Genomic DNA, 13706 nt, shown 5'->3' with positions numbered 1-13706 from the left:
ATTAGGTTCATCTAAAGAAAAGAACGAAACTCAACTTATTCTTTCTACATTCGAGCAGTAGATATAATAATGATCGCTAAGTCCACAAATTATCATAGCATCATAATCATAGTTTTATATTTTTATAAAAATGTATGAAGTTTTCATAAAAATTTATCTGATTTTTCATAAAATAAATATATAAAAGGTATGTCAAATGTGTAACTAATACTTAAAGCAAATTCTTCCATAACCTGCAAAGCCATTTCAAGCAAAAAAAAATGTATCAGATTATAGAACTAAAGGGGAAGGAACAAGATGCGCATAAACAATTTATAATGAATGTAAAAAACTTTAGTATTACAATTTGTGCCACATTAACGATAAAAACTACCAATTATTACTGCATCCAATCTTCAAATGCTAAACACAATTAAAAACAATAATTTGCATATAATTAAAGTTAATAATTTGTGTATAATTTGAATTAATCAAATTTAAAATAAATCAAAAAAACTATTAAATTAAGAAATCATTGAAATTATCAAGATTAGGTTAAACTTACGAATGATTGAAGGATTGGTGATGGAGTAATGAAGACGAGGTTCAGAGATTCCTTTTATTGGTGAAACTGTTGGTTGTGGTGACGGTGGCGGTGGTAATAGTGGCATTTAACGGCGGCGACGTTACTATGGTGGTGAAGGACAGACGGTGGGTCGATGGCTGAGTACTGAGTTCAATACTTCAATGGTGGAATCGATTATCTGTATAAATAGTTAAAGGATCTGATTAGTTATAAAATGTTTTATGCAAATAGACGTTTTTAACCCTCCGTGTTTTAAATTCAGATCTTTAGATCTGGTCCCTTGGACTTTTTTAATTGGTTGGACTCAATTTATCCTACCTCTATATATACATATACATATTTTATATCTATATGTTGCAGACTTGAGGGGGAAAGAAGACAGAAGCACAGCCACGTATCCATCTATCTATATATTATTAATTAAATTTAGTTTTATAACTTATACCCCTAAAGTTTAAACTATTTATAATATTAGTTCAAAATCTTTTGGTATTTTTTTTGTTTTCTATACATTATATTATTATTATTACTACTACTAATATTATTATTTAAAAATAGTTTTAATTATTATTTAGAATAGAAACTAAATTAAAAAGAAAAGGGTGAGGAGGGATGGTGAGACATTCCTAGCATTAAGCAGCGGGCGGTGAGAAAAAACAAAACCGGGGAGGGGAGGGGAGGGGTGGCGCTCCCCCACCCTTAAGCTGATAAAAGAGTGGAGTTGTAGGATACGATTACCTAGGGGTATATGGTTTAAATGCAAGCAAGCTCGCTAGATTCCTGATCTCATCATATTCACTTAAGTTATTTTATGATGTTAAAGCTTTAGTTCTTGATGATGTATCATCTAATTTCCACCCAGTATTACTAAGGCAAAAGTATCGTGAATGTGGACTCGTCCCATTCAAAATGTATAATACGTGGTTTACCACTGATGGTTTTGACAACTGCATTCAACAATCAGAAATAATTCGCTCATACCGAGACGGCATATGATCAAAGTTCAAAAACAAACTAAAAGCTCTCAAAAATAACCTTAGATTTAGAAGTCTTCATATAAGTGGTATTTTACATCAAGAAACTTGTTGATATATTGAAGACTTTTGATCAACGGTGTTGTGGAACCTAATGGGGCGCATTCTAATGGCATGCCGAGTTTGTCTAGCGATCTCATTGCACAATCAAGAGTCAAGACTCTTGATCATTGTGAACCGTAGAGGGTGACAAAAATTCAAAATACTTTTACTCTACTATTGTTTTAGAAGGCGTCATCAGCTTTCTATTCAGGGCAATCAAGTTGATGGTTCTTGGATTGATGATCCAAAATTCCAAACTCTATCAGATCAAGTTTCTCCAAATTCTATTAGAAAATTTGACTTTTTTTAGTCAAAGTCGTTAATTTTTTTGGTTTGGCCACGAAAAAAAACTCATGGCCAAACGTTTCGTCCCTAAAATCCCACTTTTCTTGTAGTGACTTTTCATCCTAATTCAAAGATTTTCAAGGTGTCCAATTTCAGGTAGTTAATGAGGGTTTCGAAAACTCTCGGGTTAACAAGTATCTTCAATTGGGACAATTGTCACTATAGAGGAAAACATAGATGGCGATGTGGGATTGCAGGGGGAATTAGTCCTTTGGGTATTACTTTTGATTTCATCAAACAATATTGGAAGTTACTGAATAATGATAAATTTTCCTTTGTATTGTAGTTCATTACAACAGGTTGCTATCCAATTGGATGTAACACATCATTTATAACTTTGATTCTGAAGGTTTTGGTCTGCTACACTTATACATATGTATCGGCCAAGTAATTTATTTGGAATTCAATATAAAATCATTTCCAGAGTGTTACTAAAGTTTTGACACTTCAATGTTACTTTAAATATAAGTATAACTTCATACCTCATTAGTCATTACTTTAAACTCAGAAAAATTACCAGTTGAATCAGAAATATATAACTCACACACACTAACACACAATGACCACGACTCTAGTACTCCACTGGTAATCTTTCTAACTCTTTCAAAGCTCCCTTTAAATACCATAGTCATCACTCCCATCGTTCAGTGTCTTTCAGATATATTATATGGCTGAATCACTGGTTTACGAACTATCTTTCAAGTGACCCTCGAACTGTCCTTCAAGTGATCCTCGAGTTACAAGGAAACTCGACACCAAAACATTTCAAAGGGTTTACCAAGATCTTGTCAGATCTTTACCACCGCCTTTGAATGAGTTTTCCTTCTTTCGAACAACCTACTAGACTACCCCGATACATGGTGATAGCTCCCTCAAACACGGAGATCATAGCCATCCCGACACACACACGGATAATAATGTGATACACAATCACACACCGATGAGTGAATAACGTTCTTCACAAAACGGAGTACACAACACATATACGAACTTCAAACCTGGTAACATTATCAACTGCAGGTGTTCATTTTGATCTCCTGTTTTTATCAGCACATTTAGAGAGGCTTAACCCGCTGTAAACATAGCCACAAACCAGTCCCAAAACAGCTCCGAGACAACCTTTTATGTTCGTCACGGTCACCCCGTCATCAACGGTACACGTCGTCTCTCCCACGACAACTCTAGACCTAGCTCTCTTCGTCTAGATTGCTGTTTCATACTCCTCAGTGATACAAAATCACATACAATAAAATATTTCTTCAAACTTGAAAGAGTTTAATTTGGACATTAAAAACCTTGATTCACGTGAGCATCTCCTGGCATACAGGTGACATTTCAATGACATTACCTTATTACTCCATGACCTTGAATTATTTTATATCATGGTGCATGCTTCTGTCAAATTGTCACCCCACATTTGCTTCACTACACCCGTTCCAACATATGCATACAACCAATACGAATAGTCTAACAAAACTTGTACTATCCATGACCTATTACTTTCCAGTATTCATATGCATCCATGTTAATGATAAAACACTTCGACACTTACCTGTCAATTTTGTTCTTGCTGATAAACACAACGACAGCAAACGCCATCTCCTCTTTGAATAGTGAACCTCCTCTGCCAGTGACAATTCTTCTTCAGCACGTCTAGAACCAATGAACCTACCACGAGTTTTCCTGATTTCGCTGGGTCTACTCTTCTCCGCTGAGTTCTCTTATGCGGGTTTCCTTTCCAGGCAGCCACACACTACACCACAGTAACACCATCAGGCAATCGTGTTTCTTTCTTGTTGGTAAACATGACAACTGCAGCAACGACACCATAACACACACAAAGCCTGACTTCTTTATGCAACTCGAGGGACACTACACTCTTCCTCGACACCAACTATCACAACTACAAGAGCAGCTTCACACAGGACACCACACTAAACCACGTAAGGTTTATGCTACGATCAGATTCTTGGCCTTTTTCTTCATTCGGAATCCTCCCACATCTGCTATCGGTTTCTGGTCTTCTACATTGATCATGCTTCAACACCCGCTAGCACTTTCTCTTTTTTTTTACTTTCAGACTAACAGCCACGACTAACACCAATGTTGACCTGTCTCCCTGTCATCTCAATCGGTACTCTAGTTGCTACAGCGATTGACACGAGCCACCTTCAGGTCACCATCTTCTATTGTTTTCGACCTGTGATAGACTCGTTACAATCCCACAAACCAACACTCGGTTCTAGTACATCTCTACTGCTGCTGCCTTTTTTCCCCGCAACCACGGGCTACACCCTTTCTCTAAAAACGACTCTCAAACCGGCCTTGAATCTAACCGGCTCTGATACCAATTGTTGAATCAGAAATATATAACTCACACACACTAACACACAGTGTTTTACTCTAATTTTCTGATTACTTAGAAACTAAAATTACAATGAAGAATATATAGGCAAAATATAAACTACTACCCCTAATATCTCGGTCAAACAATGACCATGACTCCAGTACTCCACTAATACCTATAGACTAGGTAAACATTGACCAAATAGAGTAAACTACTATATAATAAAACTACACATACTTTAGTCTTTCATCTGTACGTGTAGTACATATTCCATGTATCATAAGATACCAATTGCTTTAAATTGTCCTCAAGGTGTTGCTTTGATACCAATTGATACGAACCAATGGCTTGTATCAAATGATAAGAACAATAAGACAGATAGGCTGTTATTCGAGAACCAGTAAACTCCCAAATTAACTAAACAATAACAATAAACTGATAATAATATTCCACACTTTAGAATTACAGTCCTAATATTCTTTTTATACTAATCCTATAGCTTGATGATCAAGCTAACTAAATAATATAAAAGATATCATAAGATATCTAAGTACAGACAATAGTTTCCTAATCATAATAATAATAAAACTAATATTATATTACTAAATAATACTCGTATAAACTTCCAACAGATCCATATCATATTATGACATTTATTTTAACATTACCTTCACACTTAACTTGTAACAATGTAAGCTTGATTAGATTACCATCACACTAGTTTTTGATACTAATAATAACTTGTATAAAGGTTAAGTTAAATGCTAAAGAAACAAGAACACAAACCCGTATTAATATATCAAATAATGATTGGTTATTCGGGTTATTGGGACACCCAAATCTTTGAAATGTTTAACCCATATACCTAACCATACAAAACATTAACCTGTTTAAGATGACATGTATGATCCAAATCCATTTGGGACAGTTGGGTCGGTTTATTAGGATATGGGTATTTTTGACACCCTTACACCAAGATATTGGGGACTAGTTTGCAGTTCCGGGACGACCGATACCTGGTACCACATACTCATCCCTAATTTATAAAACCCTTATTCATACAAACTGAAACTATGTTACTATTATAGATTAAACCTTTATTAAAACTGCATAAGTGTTTCCGAAATGCACACACAATACCTCATTAACTGAAACTCTGAAAGTCATCGACAACCCCCGCCGCATATCTACTATGTAGAACATTGACTCGAAATGCCAAGGTAAGTAACAGATGATAACTCGAGCATGAATATCGTTTGTGAAATGAATTACTATCTTGAAAATTTACTCAGAAAGATGCAGTTGAGGAATTTTGTGATGATTTCCAGTAAAGATTGTAAAACCATAATGAGTCTGCTTCCACAGCATAACCGTCTTGATTACGATGCCAAGCATAATAAGCATGAGTCCTGTTTTTAATCTCAAATGTAGCATGCCCATAGCTCGGTTCCCTATATGCTGAATACATTGGCTGAGGATCAACCATTCTGCACCAAATCCATATGAGGTTAGGATTCGATTTTGAACATTTTAATAACAGAAGGATGTGAAGGAATTACATACTCATAAAGTAATCCTTCTTGGTTTCCTCCGTCACCAATGGTTATGTAAACAGGGGCATTTTCGTCATCTCTGGGAGAGCATAACCCGTTTTCGATATTGTAGGCAATATTTGATATGCGTTCCTGTAAAACACAAAAGACTCAACAAAGCACATGACTTTTATCTTAATTTATGCTATTTCAACCCATTTGTTTAGGAACGGGTGGATCCTAGCTATGTTTTCTCTTACAGCTCAAATGGGCACAATAAAAATAATTAGTTTAGGAGAGAACGGGCCAAGTGGGACAATCAGGTCAAAAGTTGCCTCATTTGTACGGTTAATCCATAGAAACTCATAAATCATGTTTCTGCATATCAATAACTTCTTAAGAGTATTATATTAAAAGTAGTTTGAAAAAGGTGTTTTCAGTCAACCAAACCCGGCTCAGGCAAGAAAAAAGACCACCCATTATGACCCATTACTCGAATACTTACGGTTCGTTCGTAGGCATGAACATGCCCTGAAAACACGACATCAACTTTGTATTGGACAAAAAATTGTTCATACATCACTCTCATTGTTTCCCCTTCCATATAATGATGCACATAGGTACTATATAACGGACAATGCATAACAACAATAAGCCATGGTGTCTCAGTTCGGTTCACTTTGGGTAACTCCTTTATGAGCCATTTATACTGAGGTGTGTACATTCCTACAAAAAAAATAAAAAAAAATACTGTCAATGGTTCATGGACGGCATTTTAGCAGATATTAAAACAATGGAATTTTCTGTTCGTTTGCATACAGATGGTAAATAAGGGTTATGTTTTATCTCCAGTATGCACTAAGAGTATGTTCTTGAGTTTTTTCTAAAAGGGAAAGGAAAGGATTATGAAGGAAATTAAAATTTTTTGTGTTCTTTGGTTTTATTTAAAAGAAGAAGAGAAAAGAAAGGAAAAGATATGGAAGGAGAATTCAATAGATTTTGTTAAGGATATTTTCTTCCCAATTTTGGGATGATTTGAAAGGAAAGAAAATCTACTCTTTCTCTTCCATTCATCTCTCTTCTCTTCTTCCCTCTTCCTTCATAAAAAAAACTCAAGAACACAGGCTTAAAATCTACATATTTTGTATATAAAGAGAATCTTTAACCTTTGTACATTATACTTGATTTTCACTACAGTATTATGCATAATTCAGTTTCTTTTTGTTAAATTGTTCAAAAAGTATGTGAATCATCAATCAATATTTTGTAGGGGTGAAACGCTGAAAAACGAAAATAATGTAAATGGCTAAAATAGAACTTGTTAAAATTGGTGGATTTGGAGTAAAATGAAAAAGAATTTGGAACTTCAGCAAGTTATAGCTAATTTGATGTCTTGAAAGAGGTGACTTTTTACACCAAAATTCCCAATATGGTAGTCTTGTTGCGGACCCTTTAAAAGAACTGCCCCGTATCAGGAACTCCAGTCCCATTTGAACTTTTGGGAAAACAGAAGCAATGCATCGAGTGGATTTCCATCTTACCATAAGCTGAATAAGATGACATAACAATTATGTAAGCAGAAGCTCTCTTGATTGAGTACCAAAGAGGAGATGTGCTTCCTGATGCTTCATATGGCACATAATACCGATGTGTATAAGGCTTAAATGGTTCACCTTCACCCTACAATATCAAAAGCACATCAGAAATAACTAAAAAAAAATCGTATATGAACAAAGACAATGACATCACTTACATACTCGGGAAGAAAATCAATTTCATGGTTCCCTGCACTCCAAATCCATGGTTGGTAAGCTACACTTCTTTCTACAAACCTTGCCCATGAATCCCATCTATTATTATCATGCAACGGATATGCATCAGCATAAGAAAGGTCACCCACAAACAACACAGCCTGCCCCTTTGCTGGGTTTGACTCGTAATGAGTCAAAGTCCGGTTGGAATCAAAAGTTTGACCAAGATCCCCTTCGAAAGGATACATGAAAAAGACAAGTCAGGTAAATGAATTTTTGGTCACATTATTAAGTGAATATATACTAAATGCAATACCAATAAGACCAAAAGTATAAGGAACATCCGGGCCAACTTCAGGAGGAGTGATAAACCAGAATTGCCGTGTGGCATTTCCTGTCCCCAGCTCATAAAAGTACTTTGTATCATACTGCAAGTTTCATTTAAGAGAGGTTAATATGACCATTTTGTTTATCAGCATAATTCAGAAATAGAGTTGCGAAGTTTTACTCATTTAGTTAGAAATGGGTCGATTTAGTATATGTGTTATCTCTAATGGTCAAATGGATAAATCAAGGTTAAATGGTATGTAGCTGAATATGTAACGGGTAAGGCCGTATGGGCATCTTTGTCACAAACAGTAAAAGGCCTTGCCTTCAAGATCAGGCACACCAATAGCCACAAACATTGGATAAGTCAGCCCCCACGTACCCCCCAACATTATGGATAGGAAGCGGATTGTCGGCCGGTTTGGGTTGCCGGTTACCAAATTTTGCCACAAACAAATGAATAAATCAGGGTACAGGGTATAATAGCTTAGAAAATAACCATGTCTTAATCGAGGGCAAAAGTCATCATATCGAAACTTATTGCATAAAATTCTGATAACAGATTAAAGAATCGGTTCACTTACTTCAAGATTCTCGATGGTGCAATGATGGATGTAAGGTGAGCTGTAGTTGTAGTAGTTGTAGGTGACAAAGGTTCCTACTGCACTGCTTTTGAGCTCGCTATTCTCGGCCCAATAAATTACTTCACTTGAACCAGGTTCTGCTGGTGTAACCCAAGAAATAATCACCCCTTTCCCTTCATGGTCCCCTTGTGTTATGTGTACCTTTTCATTAAAAAACCGACATTCGTCAAAATTCTTAATTAGCTAGCAAGTATAGAAGTATAAGTTTCGATATAACTAGACATAATTTATCACAAATATATTTATAATCTCAACTCATAAGTATACTACCATAGATTCAACACGAATATATTTATAAATAGGGGAAACTTCCAATCAAGATCCTCATGATCAATCCAAACGAAACCGGTAGCCTAGTGGTTAACATCTTTGTTCTATTGAATGGCAAGTGTCAAATGTTAATGGTTCGAACCCCAGCAGTGACATCCAAGGTACGCAGTATGTTGGAAACTCGCGCACTCCTCCCGAACAAGAGTGATAACACATACACATACAACCACACGCTCAAGAGGTAAATGCCCAAAATCAGGAAATCAAGATTCGTTCTTGAGTCTCCAAGCCAACATCCCCTTCGCCAATTCTCCCAAAGAGGGCCCCAGTTGGCCACTTGATCTAAGACCAAGTGGTTACATCTTAACATCCTAGATTATTTTACAAGTTATCTCCATTCGAATCCAACCAGGGAGGTGGCTAGGGAAACGTTCGGAAACGGTCACGGGATAACCCAAACACCCAATTAGGCCACATACATAAAAAAGTAAGTAACTGCTCAGCGCCGCCTTCCGCGGGTTTTGAGCCTCAATACCTCGACGGTGTATGGAGGAGGTTAAGATGTAGGCAGACCTTACCTCTACCTAAGTAGAGAGGCTGCTTCCAGTTTCTACCTAAATGGTAGAAAAGGCCCTCCAACACATACATCTGAGTCTAAAAAAGGACTTGCCTCCTAAATTTTCGTTTACCTTTTTTGTACAAGTAAGTTTGACTGTGCATTCTTGACTGGACTATTTACACCTTTTAATCAGATTAGGAAACTACCAACTGTTACTAATCTACTATCTTAATCCAAATGATCACAAAGTCCATTATACATGTGTACATATATATACAAAATGCATATCTATATATAGAAAGAAAGTAAAAGTATAAGAAAAGACCTGTTGAGGGGAATTAAAACCAGGAGGAAGTGCAAAAACATCACTGCTGAATGGCATATCAGCACTAATGTCATTACTTCTTACATACTTACTACTTATTCCACCATTACAACTTCTTAAGCTTACTAACATCAACCAACCCACTAATCCCAACCCGACCCGGTTCATCTTTACTTGGACCAAACACCCTTGTTGTGTTCCTGTTTTTTTTTTTTTTAATATTGGAGTTATATGTACTACTCGTAGTAAATTAAAACGTTGGTGTGCGTGTTTGGATAAAATGATATTTGTACTCTTTTAGAAGCAAAAGTATATATAATATTATAATAATAATAATAGTTGGATCATGAAATGAGGTGAAGGGAAGTGGAGGACACGTGCAGATGCAAGTTTGGATAAAAGTCAAAATCTGTAATTAGGAATATTCTTCCGGGATGAATAGCATATGCATATGGAAGTAGCCCTAAACCGGAACTCTATTACTCTATGTAATTATATATGTATATAGCTACCACTATAAAAAAAAAAAAAAAAAATTTATCTTTTAACCTAAGCCATTGAAAATAAACCTACAAATTAATCTCCATCATTTAAATTGAAAGTCAATTTACTTATTAATTATGGTAAATTTTTTATAATATTTAATACACCTACCTTTATATCATTAGACATGCCTTTAGAGTTTTATTAGCCATAGTTTTTAATGCAATGTTCGTCCATTACTTTTATAAAAATCCTTTTCCTAAACTGAATATTTTGTGATAAACTTTTAATGGACCAACAATTGAAAAAGCTTTAGAATAAACAAACTAATTGATCATGCATTCATAATAATAATTAAAAAAATCAATTAGTTATTAAGAGTTAAAAGATGGATATCTAATTGCCGTTTAGAAAAAAAAAATTGCATCCATAACAATTTTTTTATTGTATCCATATGACCATACTCAATGTCATATTCACCAAATAAAAGGAAAGAAAAATATATAAATAAACAGATAAAATGGAAACAACAAAAGCTAATGAAGAAAATAAACAATATGAAACTAGATCTCAAGGCTTCGTGTGATTGTTGTTGGTAAACAAATTACATATAGAGATGTTGAATTTTTGATATCGATTGATTTTTCTACATGGATTGAAATAATTTAGGAGCATATGAAAATTAAAAAAGGGGAAAAAAATAAACTCAGGGAGGGATGATAGGGTAATGACATGGGGTCATGGGCTCACCTTATATTTATTATAATGCGAAACGTATCCGTATAAAATAACGGTAGTAACAACGACGATGATGGTTGTGGTAACAGTTTGTTTATTAATGTAAAAGTTATTAATATAAAAGTATAATGGAGATATTTTTTTTTGGCAAAAGTTACAAAAAACTTCTGGTGAGCAATTTCATTCTTGCCTCGGCTTTGGTCAACCCCGGTTGACCTAATTAGTTATAATCGGGTTGTTTTTGGGTCATGTGGCTGATAGATCACATGAGTTTGTTTTGGGTCAAATGCGTTCTTTTTTAGTCAAATGGGTTGACGAGTAAATGGGGCAAATAGGTTGGTTTTTAAGTCAAGTAACTAAAATAGGTTGTTTTTTGGTCAAGTGGGTTGATGGGTTGGTAGGTTAAATGGTTGATTTTGTGTTAAATGGGCCGACATTTTATTATGGTTGTCGGATCGACCTAGCAACCTAAAAATCCAACCAAGATCTGATTTAAAATAATCAGGTTGGTGTGTTAAAATTTTATAATGATTTCAAGTAAGAATTCAGGTTGGACCGGGTTTCAATGTGTTTTAGATATATAGGATTATATTGTAACGTGGTCACCGATTAAATATAACGCAAAATATTAATGTAGTTAGTGTTTTTACAATGGTGGCAAGACACAAATTATAGTCTTTTACCATAAATTTCTTGCAATATCAATTTATTTGTTTGAACATCTAGATATTAATTAATTTCAACTATTATGTTTAGGTTGCAATGTTTTGTGTTACGTCTTATTAGTAAAAGTTGGATTCTTGCATTTTTTTTAACTATTATATCTTTGTAGGTAAAGTTAAACATGTTTCGTGTACTCTTTAAGTATATATGTGTATTGTCGATTTGTTTCTAACCCGGTCAACGACCGGGTATTGATCTAGTTACATAATGGTAGTGTCGACTAATTATTAATTTAATTCAAAAGCTTAATTTTCAAACATGTGATTCAGAATATAACTAGTTTTTTTTGTCCCCGGGCGTTGCTCCGGGAGATATTACGTGACATGTAAACATGTGAAAAATTATATAAAATGAAATTTTCGTGGCAAAAGTTAAAAAGTAAAAAGTTATATGATAAAAAGTAAAGAAAAATGAAACGTTGGTGGCTGAAGTTGAAAAAATAAAAGTATAAAAAGTAAGTAGAACAAAACTTTGTGTGAAAAGTAGAAAAAATAAAAGTGATGTGACAAAAAGTAAAATGACGAAAACTTCGTAAATTTATGTGATAAAAAGTAAAGAGAATGAAACTTTCGTGACAAAAGTTAGAAAAACAAATGTATAAAAAGTAAATAACACAATTTTCGTGCAAGAAATAAAAGTTATGTGACAAAATATAAAAGTTTAAAAGTTTCTGTGATAAAAAGTAAAAAGAATGAATTTTCGTGAAAGAAATTAGAAAAATAAAAGTTTAAAAACTAAATAAAACAAAGCTTTCGTGCCAAAAATAAAAGAAATTAAATTTAAGTGAAATAAAGTTAAAAGTTAAAAGTTTCCGTCATAAAAAGTAAAAAAATGAAACTTTCGTGGCAAAAGTTAGAAAAACATATGTTTAAAAACTAAATAAAAGCAAACTTTTGTGCTAAAAGTAAAAGAAATTAAAGTTATGTGACAAAAGTTAAAAGGTTAAAGTTATGTGGCAAATATTAAGAAACCTAAAGTTAAAACGTTAGAGTTAGCTGATAGGGACCATTGTTGTAACAAATTTAACGAAAGGAACTATAATTGCAGGAAAAAATTAACAGCCGTAAGATGATGAGGACCATTGTTGCAACAAGTTTAACGACAAGGACTAAAATTGTTGAAAATGTGTGACGCACGCAAACCGATTCATGCTTTTTAGTATATATAATAATGTAACTCACAAGTGTTTAGACATCTTATATATAACATAATATTATATAATTATATATATGTGATGTTTTAGAAACGAAATATAATTTGATAATATTAATACATTTATCAAAATATTAAATATTCAATACTTTTAGAGTTTTAGTATAATTGACTTGACTTGTGAGAGTTTGACTCGTAACTTATAAGAGTTTAATAACTATAGTCTATAATCCAATCGGGTAAAGGTATTGTTGTTTATATATATTTTTTTTTAATTTGTCTTTTTACAAGATTAGATATTGTTGTTGTTTTTTTTAAACCATTGGGTTAAACCCCAGTGGCCAGGGGTGTTTCACTAAACCTGCTATCTGGGCCCCCGGGGGAGTTTACTCCAAGGTCGCGAGTTCGAGCCTTGGTAGGTTCTCCTCAACGGTATTTTCCAATAAAGGAGGTGGTATAGTGAGAAAGGCTATTTAAGATCCGCTTAGTGCGAGACCCTTTCGTTGTGTGATTAGCACGCATCATACACGTCTGAAGTAAAATTCACTTGTAAAAAAAAAAAAAAGATATTGTTGTGTTTATATGCGTAATGAGTCATGAAATTGTGATACTAGTGGTAAAATACCCATACCCGAAGGTTGCACAAAGTGTAGAAAGGATGTTGCTCTATAAAAATCATAATGAAGAACACGTAACTAGGATTTTAATGTGGTCTGGATCGTTTGAACGGTTTTCGAGTCTACTTTCTAACAAAACTTGTTTCAAAATTAAATCAAATGTTAACTTAGTTATATATTTAAATTGCTATAGATGGTCAAGAATGCAGAAAACATAGTTTATGCTATGGAATGAAATGTTTTAAGTGTTGA

General features: G+C 34.2%; 1 protein-coding gene across 1 annotated transcript; it reads right to left on the bottom strand.

Moving 5' to 3' along the window:
- Positions 1-5173: 5173 nt before the first annotated feature.
- LOC122607499 (purple acid phosphatase 2-like) lies at positions 5174-10023 on the bottom strand. The gene is made up of 8 exons (XM_043780483.1): positions 9742-10023; positions 8528-8728; positions 7933-8044; positions 7619-7848; positions 7407-7545; positions 6371-6591; positions 5897-6018; positions 5174-5820 (listed from the first exon to the last, which is right to left on the bottom strand). Exons 1-8 carry the CDS (start codon positions 9907-9909, stop codon positions 5622-5624), a joined length of 1392 nt encoding a protein of 463 aa, XP_043636418.1. The 5' UTR covers positions 9910-10023; the 3' UTR covers positions 5174-5621.
- Between the last annotated feature and the right edge of the window lie 3683 nt (positions 10024-13706).

Source organism: Erigeron canadensis, chromosome 7, assembly GCF_010389155.1.
Source record: "Erigeron canadensis isolate Cc75 chromosome 7, C_canadensis_v1, whole genome shotgun sequence".
Classification (NCBI taxonomy): Eukaryota; Viridiplantae; Streptophyta; class Magnoliopsida; order Asterales; family Asteraceae; genus Erigeron; species Erigeron canadensis.
The sequence above is the reverse complement of the archived record's forward strand: the minus strand, read 5'-3'. Positions and strand labels throughout refer to the sequence as shown.

Bases quoted from the DNA above. Each gene is read 5' to 3' on its own strand.
- LOC122607499 (XM_043780483.1), bottom strand. From the start codon at position 9,909: ATGAACCGGGTCGGGTTGGGATTAGTGGGTTGGTTGATGTTAGTAAGC. The intron at 7,849-7,932 runs GTATTGCATTTA...ATCCTTTCGAAG, and splicing joins TTATACTTTTGGTCTTATTG to GGGATCTTGGTCAAACTTTT. The intron at 6,592-7,406 runs GTAAGATGGAAA...TTTTTTTTGTAG, and splicing joins GTCATCTTATTCAGCTTATG to GAATGTACACACCTCAGTAT.